At 36.2% G+C, this 25,499-nt stretch overlaps 1 protein-coding gene across 2 annotated transcripts in view; it reads left to right on the forward strand.

Annotated features, from left to right (window-relative positions):
- The window catches only part of GLRA3 (glycine receptor alpha 3), a 198,290-nt gene that overhangs the window by 106,389 nt on the left and 66,402 nt on the right, over window positions 1-25,499 (forward strand). For both annotated transcript variants that reach the window (XM_042933891.1, XM_042933892.1), the window contains exons 4-5: window positions 9,774-9,997; window positions 20,784-20,866. In XM_042933891.1, the coding sequence (XP_042789825.1) occupies window positions 9,774-9,997; window positions 20,784-20,866 (307 nt within the window). The remainder of the gene's footprint in view (window positions 1-9,773; window positions 9,998-20,783; window positions 20,867-25,499) is intronic.

Here is a 25,499-nt window from a genome sequence, read left to right on the forward strand (position 1 = left end):
CAGTTGTTTTTAGACTCCTCATTTTGTCCCATTGATCACTTTGTCTTTGAACCAACCATAATGTTTTAAAGTTTTATACTCATCTTAAATAGTTCCTGTAGTAAGCCTTTCTACTCTTTTCTTCTTCTCTAAGAATGCCTTGACTATCCTGGACCTTTGGTAGTATTCTATACAAATTATGTAATTAGCTAATCAATTGTCTCAAAAAATTGTTTTGTTTTGACAAAAATTACATTGAATCTAGCAGCTAGTTAGTAAATAATTGTTACCTTTGTAACATTTCCTCTTTCTTTGTAGAATCATGGAGTTTCCTCCCATTTATTTATTTACTTACGTTTTCAAGAAATTAGAAGGTGTTCTAGGTAAAACTTTCATGTTTTTAAAGATTTATTTCTATATGTCTTATGTGATCAGTCATAGCCTGTGATATTGTTTTTTCAATATTTCAGTTCATTTCAACCGCATAAATTATGCATTCGTAGCAATTTTTTATATAGAAGAAGTCTGCTCAAATTCATATCAAAGTTTTCCAGTTCTTGCCCCTCATTTCTGTTTGCATTTCAGAGCAGCATTCTACGTGTTTTTTTGTTTAATTCTGTCCTTCTGAAGTGCATTAATTAAAAGTCTACTTTATAAATGTTCAAGAGAAAACTGTGTTTTTCTTTAATGATTTTTTCACTTTCAATTTTGAAAGATTATTACTGAGTATACTAATCAAATTAACTATAATATTCTCTTAATATTTTGAGTACGTTAACCCACTATATTCTGGATTTCATTATTGATGCAAACTCCACCACCAGTCTAAGTATTTTCCAATAATGGTGATTATTTATGTATCATACATGTATCATATGATTCGTCCTTGTCAGTCTATAATTAAATGATTTTTAGTGTATTCACACAGTTGTGCAACCATCACCACAACCATTTTTGAACATTTATTGTCCCAAAAGAAACCAAGTACACTTTAGAAGTCACTTTTTACCTCTCCCCAACTACTATTCTGCTTTCTGTCTCCATAGGTTTGTCTAATGTCAACATTTTATATACATGGAATCCTACAATACATGGTTTTGTGACTGGCTTTTTTAGCATAATATTTGCAAGATTCTCCCATGTTGCAGCATGTATCAGTACTCCATTTATTTTGATGAATGTTTAAATAAAATGTGCTGGAACTCCTGGGTGGCTCAGTTGGCTGAGAGTCTGACATCGGGTCAGGTCATGATCTCACGGTCGGTGAGTTCGAACCCTACGTCGGGCTCTGTGCTGACAGCTCAGAGCCTAGAGCCTGCTTCAGATTCTGTGTCTCCTTCTCTCTCTGTCCCTCCCCTGCTTGTTCTCTCTCTCTCTCTCTCTCTCTCTCTCTCTGTATCTCTCTCAATAGGTAAACATTATTTTTTTTAATAAAATGTGCTATTCCATACAAGGGAATATTGTTTGGCAATAGAAAGGTGATTCTTTTAAACACAGTTTTAATATAATGTCTTCACATGGACTTTTTTTTATTTACCTTTATTGGTATGTTTGACTTCCCTGTATCTGTGCATTAGTTTCTTTTGTTTGTGCTACAAAATTCTTTATTCAGATGTTTCTTATATGCTTTAACACATCCATCAAGTCTTTAATTTCAACAGTTATGTTTTTATTTTATAATTATTTTATTTTATGATTTTCAAATATTCCTGGTAATTATTGGCTTCTAGTCCTGAATTTACCTTTTATTTCCTTAAATATATGTTACATGTTTATTCCATATTTTGATATGCTATTTCCATTAAAGTTCATGCCTGCTCATGTCTCCTTTTTTTGTCTGTAGTGAATTATTGCTGTTGCTATAAACACATTTATCTGAACATAATCTGTGATATACTTGAGGATCTAATGGGTTAATTCTTAGTCACAGGTTTGGGTTTTCCATTTTGTGGTGGCACATGACTCAGTTTCCCAATCTAGACCTTTGTATTTACCTACCGTCACTGCTTTTACTGTGGCTTTAGCTAACTTTTATTTTTGTTACCATTTTTGTCTTTGAAGAATCCCGGTATTTTCTTGAAGGCAGTAAACTTTTGAAAAAGTATATATATATTTCCTTTATTCAGAAAATAATCTACAATAGGTGGGCCCTTCCATGTGTCCAATCTACCATTATGTTGGAAGCACAAGTCTTCATAAATATGTTTTTCATCAATATCTGTATCTATAACTGTATTTCTTACACATCAAGCCTTGTTTTCTCACACTCTTTATTATATTTTAATTTTTTAAATAAAATAACACCAGGTAAAAGTCAGTAAAAGCTCTTATTTTCATAATATATTTCTTCCTTATCCCCTGCTTTGATTCGTATTGTCTTCCTTTCCCTTTCCTTTAGACTATTCACCTCCAGATGACAGGCACTATGCATAAGTCACCTTATAATCCTCTGCAATTGCCTGCTACATAGAAAGTGCTCAATAGATATCAAGTGAAAAAAATAAATTATGATATTAAAATTCAGCCAGCTTCCTGTGCTAATCATCCAAAATTACAATGATTACTGGATTTTGTGTCAAAATACGAGATACATTTTATTATGTTTTCAGTGTTTGCCTACGTAAATTTTTTTCACTTTGAAGATCAAGCCCAATTAGATTTTCCTAAGGACATCTTCCCTGATCCTTCCACCTTGGTCCCTGTTAGCTACATATTCCTTATGTTTCCATAGCTTGCTGTGCAATGCTTCCAACAGAGCACTTATAAGGTGGAAAGCTAATTGTTTACGATATATCTTGCACAACATAGTGATAGCAGAGATCATCTGTAAATATTGTGTCATCAGCACTCAACTGAATCACAGTTTGGCAATATGTGATGAGCATTTGTTGAATGAATCTAAATAAATTTGAGGATAACATTGGTCTGTTAATATATTTTTTAATGTTTATTTATTTATTTATGGAGTAGGGGGAAGCACAAGAGCAGAGAGGGGCAGAGAGAGAGGGAGAAAGAGAGAATCCCAAGCAGGATCCACACTGTCAGTGCAGAGCCTGATGCAGGGTTTGAACTCATGAACTGTGATTTCATGACCTGAGCTGAAATCAAGAGTCTGACATTCAATGACTGAGCCACCCAGGCACCCCTTTAATACTTAATTTGAATAAATTTTGTTGAATTTTTAGTAAAAATAAATGATCCATCTTAACTTTTCAACATAGAGGTGCTCAAATATATGCATGTGCCATTAAATATACACATTTACTTTTACAGAAAGCCATTGAATAATGATGTACTGTGGCAAACTTACATCAAGTTAAGCATCGCAGTTTTCAAATAAGTTTCCAATAATTTAATGAGGTTAAATACCATTCTCAAATAATAGCATTAACAACATCATCAGCAATTTTAAAAACAGCGATAGGAACCGAATTCTTTACCTTGGAAAAAGTATCTTTTCAAAAGATTAATTAATATTCTAAATGTTGAATTTGTAAAACCATTCTGATTAAATCAGATTTAAATAAGAAAGGCAGTAATAGTTTCCATGAAATCATCATTTTAGATGAAAATGTTTGCAATCATTGGAAAGCATCCAAGTTGTTTTTAAAAAATCCTCTACTTGGTGATAATATTTATTTTTGTGCTATTTTGCAATGAGTATTTTCATAATAACATTTTAATAGAGTATTTTTAAAGAAGTATCTTCTGAAAATATGCCTAGCATATTCATTTTTAAGAATACTTTATATTCGGGGCACCTGGGTGGCTCAGTTGGTTGGGTGACCAACTTCGGCTCAGGTCACGATCTCATGGTTCATGGGTTCAAGCCCTCTGTCGGGCTCTGTGCTGACAACATGGCACCTCCTTGGGATTCTCCCTCTCTCTCTCTTTCTTTCTTCATCTCCCTGACTAATGCTTTCTCCTTCTCAAAATAAATAAACTTAAAAATAATAATACTTTATACTCCTAATTTTTGTCCAAATTTGAGACATGACACAAAAATATGTTTAGTTATAGTAAGTAAATCAACACCTTTAAGGTGTTTGCAAATTGTATGATTCCATATGAGCTAGACCCTAATCCATCACATGAAAAATTATTTGTATAAGAAAAAATGCATCAACCAAACAAACGAGCAAAGGGGGAGAAAAGAGAGAGGCAAACCAATTAACTATAGAGAACAAACTGATGGTTCCCAGAGAGGAAGTGGGTGGGGAGAGGGGTTAAATAGGTGATGGGGATTAAGGAATGCACTTGTGATAAGCACTGGGTGCTGTATGAAGTGTTGAATCATTAGATTCTATACCCAAAACTAATATTGTAGTGCATGTTAACCAACTGGAATTTGAATAAACACTGAAAAAAAAATGCACTGTATAGCTATTGGAATGACAATTAAGAATGATTAGAAAACGCGAAAAATTCATTAAGTGAAAATGAAAGATGCAAAAACACATGTGCAATATAATTTCAACTATGTGAAAATGTGTAGGATAAAGAAAAGAAAGGAAACAAACACATCAAGATGTCAACAGCGATAGCATCGTTGAGATCGGTTTCCTTTATTCTGTAACAACACAGCTGAAACCCACTTGCACACATCACCAGTATAGAAATGTGGTGGCTACTCCTACGGAGGCAATGCGTGTGTACATACATGCGTGAGGTGGGGAGGAGGGAGGAGGAGAGAGGGAGACAGACACAGAGACAGAGAAACAGATTAAAAAGGAGAGTAGAGGGCAGAAATAAGTACGAAGGCAGGGGAGAAAAGGAGAAAGTGGGGGAAGGCTGCTGGACTGGAAATGACCTGCAAACACTAGGGAACTTAAAACTTAACTGAATCATAGACCAGAGGGAAGAGAAGCAGTTGACAACTTGTATTAACATTAGATGATTATTTTTCTCTATTTTTTTTTCCAACTGGTCATTTTAGTTAGTTTCTAGCAATCCTATACTCCCTTATGCAGCCAAAGATGAGTATTGTGTTCTGTGTCATTTTCGGTGATACATTGGGCTGTGGTTTTTACTAAATTTGGTCTTTCCCCAGGGTACCTATTGTGGAGCAATGACAACCTGGCACCTATTAGATTTAATTGGATAACATTTAGGTATAGGACTTGTGATTTCCTGTCAGTGAGTATGTTGGTCTGTAACCCCCAAAATTTATTACAAAACAAGCAAACACAAACCACAGAAACCCAGAATCTTTGCATTAATTTACAAAACATTTGGTTTGCATACAAGGCAGTCATGACTGGCACTAAATCATGCGGGCAACGTATTCTTCAAAGCTCTGAAACCAGAATGTATGGGCCTGGATTACAGTTACTCCACCTGTTAGCTCAGTAACCATGTTGAAGTTAGTTAGCTTATCTTTGTCCCACAGTCCACATCTGTAAAACTAGGCAAATAATAACACCTACCTCATAGATTTGTGATGAGGACAGTAGGAATAATCCATGAAGCACTTAGTATAACATCAGGCACAGAGTGAAATGTAAGCAGCTATATTTGACATTATATGGAAAGGGGCTTTATAACACAAACAAATTATAGAGGCAGGGGGAGGAGGGGCAATTGAATACAGACAGGAAATACAAATATACATAAATGTTGAAATGCAAAAGTTAATACAAAAAGTTGATGATAAGCTTATCATAAGAGTTTGAAAATTTTCCTTAAGATACTAGTCACTAGGTTCAACATTACAATTATCTGTCCCAAATGCCTATTATTTCAAAAACTAATTTATAAACCGAAAATACAACCAAATTCCTATTTAATATGAATTCTAATTCTGAGGATCTAAAAGCTAATATTTAATGAGTGTGGTCCTAATACTTGTGTGGATCGATCCAGTGTTCAAAGCACCCCTCTCAGGGGAAGTACTGTTGTAACCATCCCTATTTTATGGAAGAAAAAACAAGACATAGGAAGATTAGAAAGCTGTTCACTGGGAGAGCTGAGATTTGATCCCAAGAAGATTTACTTCTGGGTCTAGTATATAAAACGTTACAATATTTGCCTAATTGAATTATTATTTTTTTGTGTCTTATAGTGTAAGAGTTTTAAATATTGGGCCTGTTATTTACTATGTGACATACACATGAAAGTTAAGTACATTTGAATGGATACTTACTTTCAAAACGAAACATGGTATATAACTTTGTCAACAAGATATTTTCTTACAAAATTAATGTTATTAATGTGTATCATTCTATTCTAATAATAGTAATAATAAATTTTGACTTCTGAAAGGTCAAAATTAGTGTTTCTTCTAATTTATGAAATAATGGCTGTATTTCATCACTGTTACTGTAAAATATTAATAATAAATTACTATAGTATAGCATATATTTACAAATCACTCATTTATTATGTAGCATGAAAAAATGATGAAAAAATAAAATTAGCTTCTGGAGGGTTTACTGCAAAAGGGGTTTGTAGGGAAAAGAATCATTAAATGTCTTTGTCCTAAAATTTGATGATTCCATATAAAAGTCAATTCAGTTGCCTTATATGACTTATGAATGAATTCAGTGCATATCTAGATTTTAGAAATGTGAGATACAAATATTTATTTCATTCTCAATATATATTATCTCATTTTTATCGTTGTCCTTTTTTTTTTTTTACTTGCGTATAACCTTTCTACATTTTCACCATTATAGAAGTATAGCACAGGTGAACAGAGGAACTTCCCATTAATAAAACAGTCTTTCTTTTATGTATAGCCAAAGAATTATTACACACTTTGAAGCTGGCTTTAGTGGGTCTATTTTAAATTTTTCTGCATGTGCTGGATACACATCCATTATCTCTATTTTGCAAAACTGTGTCTTTATTTCTTTATTTTTGCTCTTTTAGTATAGGCAAGTTATTTCAAATTGAGTTACGAGGACTTCTCTTAGGTGGCATTATTTGACTATGTCATTTTTTACCCTTTGCACATTTTCACAAGTGATCAAGACTCACGGATAATATAAATGGTTGACTAGTGTAAATGGGATACATTGGCTATGAGGAATCAGCTTTAAACATTTATTTTCAAAATGCTGAATTTGGTTGTTTAATGGGGAAGCTTCCCAGCACAATGTTCATTTGCAGGCAGGTCAAAACTCAGACTGTGAGAACTGTTAAAAGCTTAGTTTCTAGGTCATCAAGAGATGGCCATTTTTTAGTTTTTCATTAGACCCTGGTCCTAAACAAAGACTTAAATATGTTAGTAAACAAAGATATTTCTGGTTATTCACAGAAAGAGCACAATGGATATAACATTTGGCCTTGGTGACAGGTGGCAGGTGGTTTCTGCCCTGTGTGATTTAGAAACAGAAACTGAAGGATACTTGATGTCTTTTTTAAACTCAGTCTTAGAGCAAAAAGTGTTTCGGGAAGATCTGAAATTGTGTCTATAAAGCTTATCACGAAACCAATAGCATAGGATAAGGAGAGTCAACCAAATCTTACTGTATACACTGTGGTTAAAAAGTACTTTTAGGGGTGCCTGGGTGGCTCAGGCGGTTGAGCGGCCGACTTTGGCTCAGGTCATGATCTCCCAGTCCGTGAGTTCGAGCCCCGCGTCGGGCTCTGTGCTGACAGCTCAGAGCCTGGAGCCCGTTTCAGATTCTGTGTCTCCCTCTCTCTGACCCTCCCCTGTTCATGCTCTGTCTCTCTCTGTCTCAAAAATAAATAAAACGTTAAAAAAAAAAAGTACTTTTATTTTAGCCTCACAGTGAGGAACATTTGCAGCGTATTCTCAATTATGCATATAATTGTAAGAATCAGTCCCAAGGAAATTCTTTAGTGGTCAGTTATTTTTCCTGGCAGGCATCATTATAACTGGGGTTGCTTTCATCTTCTCCTATGGTTAAGACAGAGGGAAATTATTCCTTTGGTGGTAGTCAGGGCTGAAGCACAGACTTTAGAGCAGCAAAGCGATGCAAGAACTGGCCGCCAACCATGGAGCTCTGCTCCTTGGCACTCTGAATTCTAGGCGAAAAGAGGGTGACCTGTCTTTGGCTGGTAGAAGCTTGTTCACGTATCCCCATTTACAGGTTCTGCAGATCCTGTGGCTGGTGAGATTTCCACATTATCGTGAACTTTGTGGTAAAAAGCCAAAGTGAAATCTGTTCCATTGTCACTTTGGAAGATACATGGGGTACCTAGCAAGCAGAAAAAAATATTATCTGGTATGTAACCTCAGTTGCAGTTAGAAGATAAGGGTCTCGGTGTGCAAATAATGATCAAGGGAACATATAGATTTATTTAAAAAAATTTTTTTAATGTCTTATTTATTTTTGAGACAGAGAGAGACAGAGCAGGGGCAGGGGAAAGGCAGAGAGAGAGGGAGACACAGAATCCGAAGCATGCTCCAGGCTCTGAGATGTCAGCACAGAGCCTGATGCGGGGCTCCAACCCACAAACTCCGAGATCATGACCTGAGCCGAAGTTGGTCACCTGACCAACTGAGCCACCCAGGTGCCCGGGGAACATATAGATTTATAACATTCACTACTCTGAGTTTCACCTCCCTGCAAGAGAAAGCAATCTACCAGACCTGATTTTATGGAAACATTCTTTGTGATTGCTTGGTTACATATTCTGATACCTGGTAATTTGGTATTCAAAGAATAAAAAAAAATAGATGAAAACTGGTGTTCAGTTTCTCTGAATATCTCCAGCCTTGGCTATATTCCATGGAAATAAAACCTTCCTAAAATGTTCACTTTACTCCTGCTTATAATGAAATCTACATGTTTAATTTATTTGCTCATTTCAAAAATCTAAAATTTATGTGCTCATTTCAAAAGTCATAGGTGGTGCTTATATCCATATACTGGCTATCAATCTTTGTCATTCTATACATTAGTCCAGAAATTGTGAGCAAGAATTTGATTGAAGTCATTGACTCTTCCCCCCCACCTTTTTTGTTAATGTTTATTTTTGAGAGAGAGAGAGAGAGAGAGAGAGAGAGAGAGACAGAGTATGAGCCAAGGAGGGACAGAGAGAGAGGGAGACACAAATCTGAAGCAGGCTCCAGGCTCTGAGCTGTCAGTACAGAGCCCAACACAGGGCTCAAACTGAGGAGCCATGAGATCATGACCTGAGCCAAAGTGGGATGCTGAACCACCCAGGTGCCCCTGACTCTTCCCCTTTTAAAACTTAACTATGAGTAGTCTAATTGGGAAAACTCTTCAGCCAAATCTTCTTAAAGGATTACTGGCAATAATATTCCTCTATTATTCTCTTCTTATTTCAAAATCACCTTTTATTTTTCCCAAATCACCTGTTTCATGGAACTCACTGCTATATTAAACATGAGGAAATGTGTCTTCATTGTAAAGAAGTATATATAGTCATTTTTAGAAGACAGCTTTCAAGAAAATTTCACTAAATGCATTCTGGATGCTATTGGATATTTAAGAAAAGAAATGGTTCTAGAAAATAAATGTGATGCTGAAAATATTTTACTTCAAGTGTCTAATAGCAACCTAACATTTTATTCTGACAAACCAAGTTAAATTTGAATGGAATGGCAAAATATAGGCATGATAAAAGTGTACTCCTCTGTGGCCTTTTCTTTAGAGACATCTAGATCACTAAAACATGGGCAAAGCCTTGTAACTTAAACAACTCTTGTCAGTGGTAATGAGTGAGGATTGTGAGGTATGAAAGCTCACAAGGAGGTCAGTGGCTTTTGCTAAAATTCAGAGGCATCCAAAGAATAGCACATAAGATTCTAAAGTTTTTAAAGCAGGTTTTTTTTTTCCCCTTTCCTTCTTCTGCCATAGGATTACAGAGTCAATATCTTCCTTCGTCAGAAGTGGAACGATCCTCGCCTTGCATATAGTGAATACCCTGATGATTCTTTAGACCTAGACCCTTCCATGTTGGACTCCATTTGGAAACCTGATTTGTTCTTTGCCAATGAAAAAGGTGCCAACTTTCATGAAGTTACTACAGACAATAAATTGTTAAGAATTTTCAAGAATGGAAATGTTCTTTACTCAATAAGGTGAGTCATAGATTTAAAATACTTGATTTCAGTGAAATGCAGTGTTATTGTTTCGTTCTTTTTTTTTCTTTTTATGAATGTTTTGAGAGTTTTGAGTAAGGGCTACCATTGTTCTGCTTGAGTTCCTCTATTATACCATTTCCCAAATGTGTCTAATCACCAATAATAGACCCAAGTTCCAGATCTAGGAACTGTATAATTCTTGAAAAATCTATATTTTTAACAGCCTCTTAATATCAGCCAAATTGGTGGGTAGTTTAAAGGTAAATTGAGTGGTAGATGATTCATACATTGTGATTATATTTTTATGAATGTATACTTCCTTTAAATATTTATAAGTGAAGGAATATTTGGATTTGCTCGTTTGGGATTCATTTTCCATAAATTATCTTTCAGGTATTTGTATTTTTGTTTTAATATCCTTGGGCTTCCCTGTTCATCCTTTAGAAAAGATCTTATTTACATTTTATTTATTATGCATTTCTAAGAAAACTATGTCGCTTTTAAAAACGAATACCAAAGCATAACAATAATTATTACCAAAACTTAAACACTAATATTAAAATTTCTTGACTACTGAACTTTGGAGCTCATTCAACTTTGTCTATTAAATATCAAATAAGTGTAAATTCAATAAATAACAACTTGAAAGGATATATGTGGTGATTTTTGTCACACCTGAAAAATATTCTAAAATAAATGATTATCTTAAAACTTCCATAATTATTTTCTTTATTTAGTTTATATATGGACATTTCATTGTTTATATCAAGTCTTGTTGGATATGGACAATTCATTACAGATTTCTTTCATTCATTTTTTAAATTTTTAAAACTTTTTTAATGTTTATTTATTTTTAAGGACAGAGCACGAGCAGGGGAGGGGCAGAGAGAGAGGGAGACACAGAATCTGAAGCAGGCTCCAGGCTCTGAGCTGTCAGCACACAGCCTGATGTGGGGCTCAAACCCATGAACCATGAGATCATGACCTGAGCCGAAATCAAATGCTTAACTGACCGAGCCACCCAGGCACCCCTAGATTGCTTACATTCTTGTAATATTTTGGGGAAAGTAAGGAAATGATTCTGAGTTGCATCTTTTGTCTTTCAGTATGAGTTCAGGTGAAACAGATGATGTCTATCAGGCTCCTAGTTTTTGTTTGTTATACTCTGGCTCACATAAACAGACTAACTTCACTTTTTATGAGTTGTTTTTAGAAATCTCACAGGACTTTAAAATCTTCAAATGGCTAACAGTTTCTTTATTAACAAGAGTTGTGCTATTTGTCACTCAATTTACAAATGAAACATCTGCGATGTTTCATGACAGATTTGGCTTCCCTGCTTGTTTAAAGAATGTTCTGGCAGACCTGGCTTATTGAATTTATCCATAAATGAACAGATCCATTTATCTGTACTTCCTACTAAAACAAAAAATAAACTGAATAAGGAGTAAAAATGGCATTAACACACAGGAGGATGAAAGTAACAGGAAAGAAGACAGTGACAGATGAGCGATGATGACATATTTTAGGAAGCTTCAAAATGAATGCACTTGTGAAAACTGACTTAACAGAGCTGAAACTTAAGCTAACAGGGGGAGCCCAAAAGGAAGAAAATAATATCCTCACACTTTCAGAAATGTAAGGCAGCTCGGACTTCAGAAAGTAAGAGCTAGAAAAGAAATAAAAGGACAACAATTGATTTAAACTTTGTAGAAAGAAGACTGAGATTTCTTTTTCAGAAAATTATTTTAATGTTTATTTATTTTGAGAGAAAGACAGAGACAGAGTATGAGCAGGGGAGGGGCAGAGAGAGAGGGAGACACAAGATCTGAAGCAGGCTCCAGGCTCTGAGCTGTCAGCACAGAGCCCAATGCAGGGTTTGAACTGACATACAGTGAGATCATGACCTGAGCCAAAGTCAGACACTTAACCAACTGAGCTTCTTGCACTTGTCCTTCAGAGTAGAAATTGCCTTTTTGCCTTCTGAAATGGGCAGAAAGCAGGACAGCAAAAAAATCTTGGAGAGGTTGTGCCAAGAGCTTCAGGACTAGGGACTTCAGGCATGGGTGGCATCTATCATGTGTCATTGTACTAAAAAAAATAGAGATTACATGAGGCTTGCACACTGTATGGTGAAACTCTTGTTCTCCCTAAAATGCTGAAAGCCAGTTCTAAACGTCTTTCATTGAGTAGTAGTAGTCAGAAGAATACACCTCTGGAAAAAGATCTATAGATGCTGACAATTGGAGAACCACAAAGGAAAAATCTGTGCAGCCATGTTTTATCCTACAGTTAAGACCATTACTCAATGAACCATCCACTACTAACTGAGTTCCAAATAGTTTTTATTGCCTCATTCTTAAATAAAAACAGACAAAGGAGACCATTCTATAATATTAACAATAATCTAAAATTAAAAAAAAAGAAGCAGAGGCTAGAAGAAACATACAGAGAAAAATAAAGAGAAAAGAGGAGAAAGTTAAAGAAAAAGGATTGACTCAAGAGAAAATGAAGAGAGCAGAAGAGACCGTTAAAAAAAATCATCTCTAGATAGATTAGACAATTGCATGCATGAAGTAAGATCCTTCTAGGACAGGAATAAAAGGAGTCATTCAGAGCATAACAGGAAAATAGTAAACCAGAGTTTTTCACTTTGGTGAAAAGAACCAGTAGAGCATTTGGAAGATGAAGTGAAGAAATCTCCTAAGAAGTTATATCAAGATATACAGAAGTAGAAAAGAAAGAATATGAAAATCAGAACATCGATACAGAGGATTACTATCTGATTAGAATGAAAGAATGGAAGAAAATAGAGGTTCCCACGAAAAAAAGGAATTGATAGATTAGCTGCTATATTAACTATTGAGAGGGACTTCGTTGCTCTGATAGGAAGTGTGTTGAATTTGTAGCTCTGATAGGGAATTTGTTGACTATTAAGATGAGACGATTATTAGTACTAAGGAAAACAACATGCTACTCAAGAGTTAGAGCAAACTACCACGCGTAACCATGAACCTAATTACATGTTCATAGCACGTAAGCACTGAATATTAATTTAACCATAAATATTTATGTAACTAAATTTTGAGTTTTATGGGAGAGTTAAGTGCATGGAGTGTGGTATAAAAGAATTTTTTTCCTTATAGGAAATGGATAATTTTACAAACTTAAAAAACCAAGCATAGTATAATAGCAATTTGGATATATGACTATAAATCTTAGTAGAGTATCTAAAGAAAGGCTGCTTCTGAGAAGCTAGAACTGAACCAGGGGTAAGATGGGTGGGACAAAAATATAACTGTTTTTTTTATGCTTTCTATACTCTTCGAACTTTTTAAATGATATCCATGAATTATATTGATAATTTTTAAATGAAGTACTTTTCAAGTGAGGCCTTTGGGGCCAGAAACATGACCCTTTCTTAGATTGTCAAAGTTGGGATTTGGTTTTACTCTACTTATAAAATTAGCCTTTCACTTATTTTATGGATGCTGACAGAAGACGCAAGACTCTGAGTCAGAGACAAACGAATGTATTACTCACTGTAAGCAAGTAACACAAGCATCAGCGAATTTGCCTAACTGCTCCGTTGCCCTCCAAATTTCACTGGGGTGATGAGCCAGGCACTGATGGGTATCACGCACACTCTGTGTCCATGACACGGCTGTGGCACACTGAGTTTGGGGGATCCACTGGCTTTAGAGCAAGCTGGAAGCAAGCCTTCTCTTTGTCTAAAGGAACAACATGGTCTCATCTCTCAAAATTAGCAGCTGTATAGACAACCCTGAGAAATGGCTCAGGTAAAAGAATAGTCAGGGCCTGCAGTCTTGGCACATACCCAGCAAGACGTCCAAGGAGGACTGTCTCTCCCAAGCCAGGTCCCGGCTCTCTGATTTACCAGCTGTGATGTAGGGCAAGTCTCTGGTTGTGAAAGGCTCATTTTCCATATATGCATGATAGTGAAAATACTGATTACCTTGAGCCTGAAATAATGTATGTAAAGCACCCAGCAGAGTTCTAGGCATACAATAGACAGTGAAGTTATTTTTATCTTCCTCAAAAAAATACCCTCCCCCAAAACGTGCAAGTTCTGGTATTTTCCAGAATCTGTAAATCAACACTGTATGCACACTTGCAAGTTATTAATCTAAGTCTCCATCTTGTCAATTGTAAAGTGAGGATGGCAAAATCCTCACAAAATAATGGAAGCACATCAGAGGCAGTTTAATGTTATCTACTGCTTACTTTACTAATACATACTAATAGGTACTCACTCAACCTTACTGCTTATATTACAGGAGCATTATTTTCATTAAAATCAAATAATGGATGGAAACCATTTTGATAATAAATTTCATATACTGAAAAAAAATAAAATAAAAATAAAAATTAAAAAAAATAAAAAAATGGGAAGAAATTTTATATCAATAATGCTATGCACAGTGACTTGCCAAAGATCCTAACACAACTTCAACTTTCATTTAAAGTAAATATAATTGGGGGCTCCTGGGTGGCTCAGTCGGTTAAGCATCTGACTTTGGCTCAGGTCATGATCTCATGGTTCGTGAGTTCAAGCCCCACATTGGACTCTGTGCTGATGGCTCAGAGCCTGGAGCCTGTTTCGGATTCTGTGTCTCCCTCTCTCTCTGCCCCTCCCTTGCTCCTGCTCTGTCTCTCTCTGTCTCTCAAAAATAAATAAATGTTAAAAAAAAATAAAAAAAATAAACTAAATATAATCACTCTTTCTTTGAAATTCGGTTGTGAAAGGAATTAAGGTTTACTTATACAATATGTATTTTTTGAACATTAATTTTTACTAGAAAAGGCAAACTTATCAACAGATGCTTTTTAAAGATGTTGTTTATTCAAGGGTAATCAATTTACAATACCATAAAATAGCCGTTGTAAGAAGAATTTTGCTTGTGTGTGATTATGCATATTTCTGTGAAGAGGTCCTTAGCTTACATCAGCTTCCTTAAGTAACCATCAATAATACTGAGATTTCACTGGTGGCGGATAGATAAGCTTTATAATCATCTCTAAAATCAAATGACAACAAATTCCAGATTAGAACACTAGTTAGAATCTCCCTTCTAGTGCTCCAACAATCCAATTTCTCCAGAAAGTTTTTTGACCTTTATAGAATCATAAGAAAATACCAAAACACTCAAGTAAATATATAAAATTAATGGGGGAATTCCTTATATTTTCTAAGTTTAATTACATTTCTCTGATTTTTTGAAAGAATTATTTATGTATCTTCTACTTTATTTTTTTAGTGTTTATTTATTTATTTTTGAGAGAGAGAGAAAGAGAGAGAGCACACAAGCAGGGGAGGGGCAGAGAGAGAGGGAGACACAGAATCTGAAGCAGGCTCCAGGCTCTGAGCTGTCAGCATAGAACCTGACGCAGGGCTCCAACCCACGAACTGCGAGATCATGACCTGAATCAAAGTTGGACACAACTAACTGAGCCACCCAGGTGTCCCTGTTATCTTTTACTTTAAATGTAATAATTAATACTGACTGAAATGTATCATTTCTTGCATTATATAAACATAAAATTTGTAAAGTCATATTAATTAGAGAACTCATTTTCATGAAAAATGTTTCAATGCCTTTGAAAGGCAGTGTACTTAGAGGTTAAAGTTCTAAGAGGTACTTAGAGCTGGACTCCCAGAGTTGTAAATTCAGCTCTACTAATTTCTTCCTTGTAATGTCAGGTGAGCTGACCTGTTAGTTTCCTCATCTCTAAAATAAGGATAATACAGTTTATCTGTCTTATAAACTTGTAGTAAGGAATAAATGAGTTGAGAAATAATGTAAAGTATTTAAAATCGGACAGCAACATACACAAGAATGAAACTGGACCACTTTCTTACACCATACACAAAAATAAACTCAAAATGAATAAAAGACCTAAATGTGAGACAGAAAACCATCAAAACCCTAGAGGAGAAAACAAACAACAATCTCTTGACCTCAGCCACAGCAACCTCTTACTCCACATGTCTGCGAAGATAAGGGAACAAAAGTAAAAATGAACTATTAGGACCTCATCAAGATAAAATGCTTCTTCACTGCAAAGGAAACAATCAACAAAACTAAAAGGCAACCAATGGAATGGAAGAAGATATTTGCAAATGACATATCAAATAAAGGGTTAGTATCCAAAATCTATAAAAAACTTACTAAACTCAACACCTGAAAAACAAGTAATCCAGTGAAGAAATGAGCAGTAGACACGAATAGACACTTTTCCAACATCCAGACGGTCAACAGACCCATGAAAAGATGCTTGACATCACTCATCATCAGGGAAATACAAATCAAAACCACATTGAGATACCACCTCACACTGGTCATAGTGGCTAAAATTAACAACTCAGGAAACAACACATGTTGGTGAGGATGTGGAGAAACAGGAACCCTCTTGCACTGTAGGTGGGAATGTAAACTGGTGCAGCCACTTTGGAAAACAGTGTGGAGATTCCTCAAAAAATTAAAAACAGAACTACCCTACAACCCAGCAATAGCACTACTAGGAATTTATCCAAGGGCTACAGGAGTGCTGATTCATAGGGTCACATGTACTCCAATGTTTACAGCAGCGCTTTCAACAATAGCCAAATCATGGAAAGATCCCAAATGTCCATCAACTGATGAATGGATAAAGAAGATCTGGTTTATAGATGCAATGGAATACCACTTGGCAATGAGAAAGAATGAAATCCTGCCATTTGCAACACCATGGATGGAACTAGAGGGTATTATGCTAAGTGAAATAAGTCAGTCAGAGAAAGACAGAGACCGTATGTTTTCACTCATATGTGGAACTTGAGAAACTTAACAGAAGACCATGGGGGGAAGGGAGGAGGGAAAGGTAGTTTCGAACAAAAAAGGAGGCAAATCCAGAAGGACTCTTAAATACAGAGAACAAATTGAGGGTTAATGTGGGGGCAGGGGAGAGGGGAAAAGGAGTGATGGCTATTGAGGAGGGCACTTGCTGTGATGAGCACTGGGTGTAGTATGTAAGCGATGAATCACGGGAATCTACCCCCATAAGCAAGAACACAGTATACACTGTATGTTGGCTAACTTGACAATAGATTATATTAAAAAAAGAGTAACAGAGAAACTAAAAAAAAAAAAAAAAAAAGATATGTTAAAAGAAAACCAATTAATAAAAATCATACCCCCCCAAAAATAAAACAAAACAAAACAAAACAAGATAAAATAAAATAAATAAAATAAAATAAAATAAAATAGTGTCTACTACATAGTGAATACAATAGATATATTACCTATTATGATATTATAGACAATATTGCAAAACCGATAATTTTTTTTTTAAATTTTTTTTTAACGTTTATTTATTTTTGAGACAGAGAGAGACAGAACATGAACGGGAGAGGGGCAGAGAGAGAGGGAGACACAGAATCGGAAGCAGGCTCCAGGCTCTGAGCCATCAGCCCAGAGCCCCACGCGGGGCTCGAACTCACGGACCGTGAGATCGTGACCTGAGCTGAAGTTCGACGCTTAACCGACTGAGCCACCCAGGTGCCCCGCAAAACCGATAATTAATCAAGAGGTGTTCTTATAAAAGTAAATTACAAATATTAGGAACTAATAAAAATACTTACCAGTATGGGGCACCTGGGTGGCTCAGTCGGTTAAGTGTCTGACTTCGACTCAGGTCATGATCTTGCGGTTCATGCATTCGAGCCCCACATCAGGTTCTGTGCTGACAGCTTGGAGCCTGGAGGCTGCTTTGGATTCTGTGTCTCCCTCCCTCTCTGCTCCTCCCCTGCTCATGCTTTGTCTCTCTCTCAAAAATAAAGAAATATTTTAAAAAATTTTAAATAAAATTAAATAAATAAATAAATAAATATTAAAAATTTTTAAAAATACTTATCAGTTTCACAAAGAGCCAAAAATGGAGTCAGAAGAGATGTGTTATTGTTTTTATATATACTTACTTAATGTTTGAGATAGACACCTAGGCAATGCTTATTCAAAAATGGACAATACCTCAGTTTTAATCAGGTCTGCTGTTTGTCATAGATTATAGTCATCTTTTTTAACATTACTACTTCACTAAGCCAAGACTTTTTAAGAGAAAATAAAAAACACCATATCCTGTTTATGTGGCGTGTCTCAGAAAGAGAACCTAGTGTCCTCTCTTACACAAGAAGATATTCATTTCCAAAACAGTAGAATGTGATTAATTGCCTTTTGATTTAGTTTTCTTTTGATGTGGTCAGAACGTATCTTTGATTTATATGTCATGTTTTAATGAAGAAATTCAGAATCACACCCACCAAATTGACATGTATTTTTTTAATCCATATGTTGTTAAAGACATCATTGTACAGTACTTTCAACAAAGGAATGTCAATAAACAGATGTTTTTCAGGATATGATTTATGACAGAAGTTCTACAAAGTGTGTTTTTCTTTGCCAAGTAATTCCTTTCAAGCCTTTCTTTTTAAAAGAATTATGTAATGTTTCTCATTTTATGCCAAAAAAAATAGCCAGGATATGAATTTGACATCACACGCATGGTGAGAGCTTGGAAAAGATTCTAAGAATGCTATTCACTCTCATACAAAAGGTCACAGAATTAATCCTCCAAGCCAACATTTGAAACTGGCCGTCCAGAGAGCCTTGGAAGTTTGGAAAATTAATGTGCATGTGTTCAAAATATACTTGTGCATACACTTCTAATAAGCCCCATCGCAAGACAGAGAACATTGTGTCCACCTGATTTTACAATTGCCTTTTGAAGAGAGAACTTTGTAGATCTACAGGATCCTACTTCCAGGATCGCTTAACCTAGCTGAACCAGGAGAAAACAGCTTTTGAAGAGTGGACGGTATGAATTATTTTAGTGTGCTAGGGACTCTGACTTGAAGGGATCGTCAAGTGATCCTCCTGGGGCTCTAAAAAATTCAACAGCTTCACATGTCTGTCCATTTATATCTCTCAAATTATGTTAATTGGACCTCACCAAGAGTATTCACTGTAGAACATGCATTATTATAACTTTATGTCCAGGGTCTACATGAAAATGCCAGTTTGGAGAACATGGTTACATTTAGTAGGGCTGCTGATTATTTCTTGTTAAAGCTTAAATAGGCTTTATGCGTGATTTCATTCAGCCATCTTTTCGCCCATCATATATAATTCTGGGGAAGGGTAGATGGAGCAGTCTGGAGCAGTAGAATATACTAGTAATCCTTAATAACTGATATCTATTGAGTGCTTACTATGTGTCACGATACTTGTCTAAGCACTTTACATGTATTAAGTCATATATGTTCACAAGGTTTCTCCAGAGCAAGTTCTATTGCTACATTCATTTTGGACCAAAGAACTCTGAAATATAGTGAGGTGAAATAATCTACCTACTGTCACAAAGTTTAGGCAAACAAATCCACCTGAAATGCTCACTGACATGCTGAATTTCAATGGGAATACTTTAAAGAAAGGGGCTGGCTAGAGAGTTCTCAGGTAAGAACTGTATTTGAATAAACTTGGGTTTGTTTTATTCCTCTGGTCCAAGAACTACAAATATTGGTAATCCTTTAAAATTATTTTTGTCATTGGAGCGCCCGGGTGGCTTAGTCAGATAAGCATCCAACTTTGGCTCAGGTCATGATCTCACAGTTTGTGGGTTCGAGCCCCTCATCGGGCTCTGTGCTGACAGCTCAGAGCCTGGAGCCTGCTTCAGATTCTGTGTCTCCCTCTCTCTGCCCCTCCTCTGCCTGTGCTCTGTTTCTCTCTCTCTCTCTCAAAAATAAGTAAGCACTAAAAAAAATAGAAAAGAAAAGATTACCTTTGAAATATACTTTTCCGATAATATATATATATATATATATATATATATATATACTTTTGTAATGTAACACTTTTTTGTATATATATAGTTTTGTAAATGTAATATACTTTTCTGAATATATATATATATATATATATATATATATTTGTGAGTGATGAATTATCTGGAATACCAACATGCAAATACTTTCTGGAAGGGAAATGTGGGCAGAATGCTGGTCTGTGCCATCCAGTCGTCTCACTTTGTGCGAAGCCAAATTCAAAGTTTGTTTTGGTGAGCATAGGATTATGTCACACATATTCTAGAGGACAATTTCTTGACCCTTGTAAGACCTGGTGAAACCCCCTAGTCCTACGGCAAAAGACTCTTAACACCTAGAACTTTCAAGTCTTCTAGATTCAGAGATTTTTTTTTCCTCTGATATTACTGCTGCATGTTTATGGACCACTTCTTCAATGTTACAAAGATGACCAACTGAAAGTTGTCACATAGGATTGCTTCTCGGCACCCTGTTCTTCCAATTCCCTGGATATACTTGCCTCCTCAAATATACTATACAGGTGATCTTGGGAACTATGCCTTTCGGCATTTTGGTATTAATTTTATAGAAACCACTCAAATATCTTTTTGAGGGTCTTTTCTGGAAATATAGATCTTTAGTAGACATCTATAGCATTCTGTAAAGGAATAAATGAATGATCAAAATAAATAAATGTGATTGGATGTTTAAATATACAGCTTTTCTCCTCCCTGAAAGACAGATTTATATATAAAGGTACAGCTAGCTATTCTATAGTAAATAACATACCCAAGCTGGAACAATTTTATTTGGATACTTGTTAGTCATTCACCAAAGATTGTTTCCCAGTTGTACCCTCAGCAGCAGAATAATAGTATGATATCATAAATTACTTTTAAAAATAATTACTTTGAACTCTTTCAGATTGACATTAACACTTTCTTGTCCAATGGATCTCAAGAATTTTCCAATGGACGTGCAAACATGTATAATGCAACTGGAAAGTTGTAAGTATGAACAGCTTACTTTTTCTAAGCACTTTAAAAAGTGTAGTAGATATAAATTTTGATGGATTATGTAATTTATAATTTTGTAATTGTTTTTTTTCAGATATTTACTAAACAGGCATGTTATCTTTCACAGCATATTGAAAGTGATGTCTATCAACACATGCAGTCTATACTATTATAAATAAATTGAGGACCTAGGAATAACATTTTTAGGCTTGAAAAAAAGCCATACCCCTATACAAATTACCAAAGGTCAAAAATATAATAATCACTAAAGACAAACCACCATTTTTCCTTGAGTGCTTGCTATAGGCCAAGCATTTTGCATATGTTATTTTCAAAACTCACAAAAAAGATATTGCTGTCCCCATGTTTCCATATGTCAAAGTGGCCATTTTGAGTGCTTGAGTATTGTGTTCCAATTTATGGAGGTGGTGACAGCAGACCATCTGGTTCCCAAGCTTATGCTTACTTTGAACCGTTTTGCCACCACCCAGCTAATATTTATTCAGAGTATACTCTGCTGGGTATGTAATATATGTTATCTCAGAAGAAGGAAAATTTCTCACACTTTATCAGAGATTTAGCCAAGCTTACAACCATTCCTTTAAATTTTGTCTTGCAAAGTGGATCCATGTACATCACTGTTTAATGTTAACATATAAAAATTTCAAGTTTTTCTGTTTCTCTGAACTTATCTATAGAATCAGCCCAAACTTAGGGGCATCTAGGTGGCTCGGTCGGTCATGCCTCCAACTCTTGGTTTCCACTCAGGTCATGATCTCATGGTTAATGAGTCTGAGCCCCGCATCAGGGTCTGCGCTGACAGCACAGAGCCTGCCTGGGATTCTCTCTCTCCCTCTCTCTCTGCCCCTCCTCTGCTCTCTCTGTCGCTCAAAATAAATAAACTTAAAAAAAAAAGACAGAAAGAAAAAGAATCAGCCCAAAGTTAATTGTTTTTCAGTGTTCAATGCCATAAAAAAGGAATCATTGTGTAATCTTTTTTATGTGGTACTGTGTCATATTGGGGGGGGGGGGAGTTTGTCTGACGGATTCCTTGAGGAGAATTTGAAGGTGGGTCTCCAGATTTGCCGGCCTTAGAGGCAAGGTTTGTAGTGTGGTGGATCCGTCACTAGATGGCGAGCCTACTTCATGGGGGAATGTGGCCATGTCTCTTCTTGAAGCAAGAAAGTGGAAATCTCTCTTTCTTTATTCATAACTCCTTCTTGTTAAATTTAAATGCATTACTTTTATAAAATTGTAAGCATTCGCAGGAATAAAGTTAGTTGGGAGTGCTATTTAGAAATCTAAATGGGGAGGGGCAACAAAAGATTCCCAGAAGTAGAGCAGTGGATACCATGAAGGCATTTTGAGGATAGGCTGATTCTGTATTTTGGTTGCAAACAAAATGAGGTACATTGAAGGGTATCAGGAAAAAAATCATATGCAAAATATCTAAGACAAATGACTGCCTTAATTACTAAACCAGACATGCTGGATGTTACCTGATGAAGTTTTGGGGTGATGGGGGGTTCATAGGGTCCAGAGCCAATAACCAAGAAAGAATTCTTGAAGACATCTTTGGTGCAGAAAGGCGATTTCATTAAAGCAAGGGGACAGGACCCATGGGCAGGAAGAGCTGCATGAGGTCATGACCAGTAATTCATTGTATACCCTCAGGTTGGGAGGAGGTCAGGGATAGAGTAAGTCTTTAAGGAATTTTGGAAACACGTTTCCAGGACCCTGAGGGTCTAGCTGTTGCTAGGGAAACACCATTTATTACCGTTTAATACTACCTCAGTCATGAGATCCTTTAGATATATATCTGGGGCCATAAGCTTGGAGTATGATTGCCAGCATATATCTTGGGGCAGTTGAGATAAAGGAAGTTGACTTACAGGATCCTCCAGGTTGGGATAATGTTAAGCTAAGGTTCTCTTTTGCTCCCAGCAAAGTGTCATCCTTGAGGCAGCTGAGCTCCTAAAGGGAGATCACTCTGCCAGTCTCAACGACTTGTCAATGGGCTATAGGCAGTAAGGGAATTTAATTTTCCATTTGCCTTAGTTTCCCACATTACCATGGCAAGCACTTTAACCCCTTTTCTTTGTTCTTGGGCAGCCAGGAGTGTTTGAGGAATAGCACACAGATCCCACCTGGGGTTGGGGGTGCTAGCTTGTGCTTTAACCTTCAGCCTGCCTCATGTTCCCTTGTCATTATCCAATAAGCAGGAGGAGCAGTTCAAGAGTTAGGAGCAAGAAAAGGATTTGCTCAATATTATGCTTTTAATGTTCTTAAAAATTCTCTCAGTCAAATGAACCACAGTTATTTAAGAAGGTGTCATAGGGTGCCCGGTGGCTCAGTTCGTTGATGTCCAGCTTCAGCTCAGGTCATGATCTCATAGTTCATGAGTTTGACCTCCACACTGGGCTAGCTCAGCACAGAGCCTGCCTCAGATTCTCTGTCCCTGTCTCTATCTGCCCCTTCCCCACTACCACTCCCTCTCTCTCAAAAATAAATAAACATCTTTTTTAAAAGAAGTTTTTATAATATTCAGAAAAAAAAAGAGAGAAGAAGAAAAGTAGGGACAAAGGGGGATGATGTGGAAGGTAGAAACAATAGAGGTTGATACTCTAAGGGAGGCAAAATTTTATCTTTACCCTCTTTATCCTTTTTCAGCTGGGCTTGAGAATTAAACAGACATAACACAGATTAACAGGAGAAAAGGATACAAATTTTTTTAATGTAAGTTTTATGTAATGTGGGATTCCTCAGAATGAAATGAAGACTGAGAAATGGCAAAACCTAAATGTTTTATAGCAGGTTGAACAAGGAGAGGCCATTGTGCAAAGGTAACTAAACTATGCGGGGGAAGCTCGAAGAAGATAAGAATTATTTTAACGAGGTCTGTACAGAATTCTCTGGGCTTTGATTCCCTACTGAAGAATGTTTCTTTTTTCCTGGTATAGGGAACACATCTTTCACATGAGAGTTTTTATCTCCCGTTTTCAGGGAAAAAAGGGGGGGAGGGGATTAGAGTGTCCTTCTGGCATCGGCTATTTTTCAAGCATCTTTAGCTCAAAATAATCCTTGTGCTAACGTGGCATATTTGGGGGCGGCAAGAGGCTACCACCCTTCATTTGCTTTGACACAAAATGGAGCAGAGTCTCTAGGAGCAGATGAGCTCAGAGCTTAGGTAAATAGAATCATACTGGAAATATTAACAGAGAAAAAAAGTAGGATGAGAAATAAATGTGGAAGGGAATATTAACAAATCTCATCTTCATATATTCGAGGTTTGGGGAATTTAACTATAGAAAGCCAAAAAGGAGGAGTTAGAAGTGGGGATACACTATTAAAAGCCATATAGGAAGTGTTTCAAACAGTAAGATAAAATTTCTGAAGGAGGATGGAGAGGGAAACAAAGAAGAAAGGACCCTTTAGAAATGCCTGCATTTAGAGGTTGTTGGAAGGACTTCCAGTCAAAGGATGGTCCTAGATAGCAAATTAAAATCAGTATCATTAGATCTCAAAAGAAACTGCTGAGATCTGTTTAACAGCATCAAATGCTACCAAAAAAAAAAAAAAAAAAAATTAAGGCAACTGAAAACAGAGCCATTGTTATTTATGACAAAGACAAATGTGGTTAGAATGCTGAGGGTCAAATCTGGATTCGAAGTTTTATGTGTTTTTTTAAGTCCACGATGAGAAAGTGGGAGTGGTGAGTAACATCTATGACTCCATGAATGTTAGTTACTAAAGAAAGATGGGAAAGTGTACAGTGCCTGAGGGATAACTGGGTCATAGGAACTTCTTTTTTAGAGTAAGGAAAGCATACTGGGCTATTTTGCAGAACAAAAAGCTGACATAACAGGACCTTTCATTGTTTCTGCTTTTCCCAGAACATTTCCAAATCAATCAAAAACTCTAAGTGGGAAAACAGAGCCTCCTGCCCCCTCCCTCTTGTTTCGTATTTCCTTTATCAGGAACGAATAGTTTGCCTCACATGTCATTAAACACTTCCTGCTCTCTTATTAAACATTAATCAAGCTCACAACAGAGATACTGTTTATCAAGCTTCTTTAGCAGATGCTAAGAAAATCTTGTCAAAACAGAAGCTACTGAAGTCAAATCCTTCAAGATACTTTTCGTGAACTCTTTTAGAGCAACCACTCACTTTTTTTTTTAATTTTAATAACTGTTTAAAGTGACAAGTTAATCTGCTGGAAAGCAAGAGCTATAAGGAAACTAGTGTCTTTTATTGATTGAATTCTGACTGCAAAGGAGAAAAAGAAAGCAAATTGGGTTGAGAGGCATAGAAAACGAGCAAAAAAGACACATAATTTAAAGGCAAAGGTTTTTTTTTTTAATATTTATGTTTTGGGTGGGAGAACACAAGTGGTAGAGGGACAGAGAGAGGGGAACCGAGGATCCAAAACGGGCTCTGTGCTGACAGTCTGACAGAGTTGATCCCAATGTGGGGGCTTGAACTCACAAACTGTGAGATCATGACCTGAGACCTGAGCTGAAGTCAGATGCTCAACCGACTAAGCCACCCAGGTGTCCCAAAGGCAAAGGGTTTGTGTGTGTGTGTGTGTGTGTGTGTGTGTGTGTATGTGTGTGTGTGTGTGTG

The sequence above is a fragment of the Panthera leo genome, chromosome B1, assembly GCF_018350215.1.
Source record: "Panthera leo isolate Ple1 chromosome B1, P.leo_Ple1_pat1.1, whole genome shotgun sequence".
NCBI classification, from domain to species: Eukaryota; Metazoa; Chordata; class Mammalia; order Carnivora; family Felidae; genus Panthera; species Panthera leo.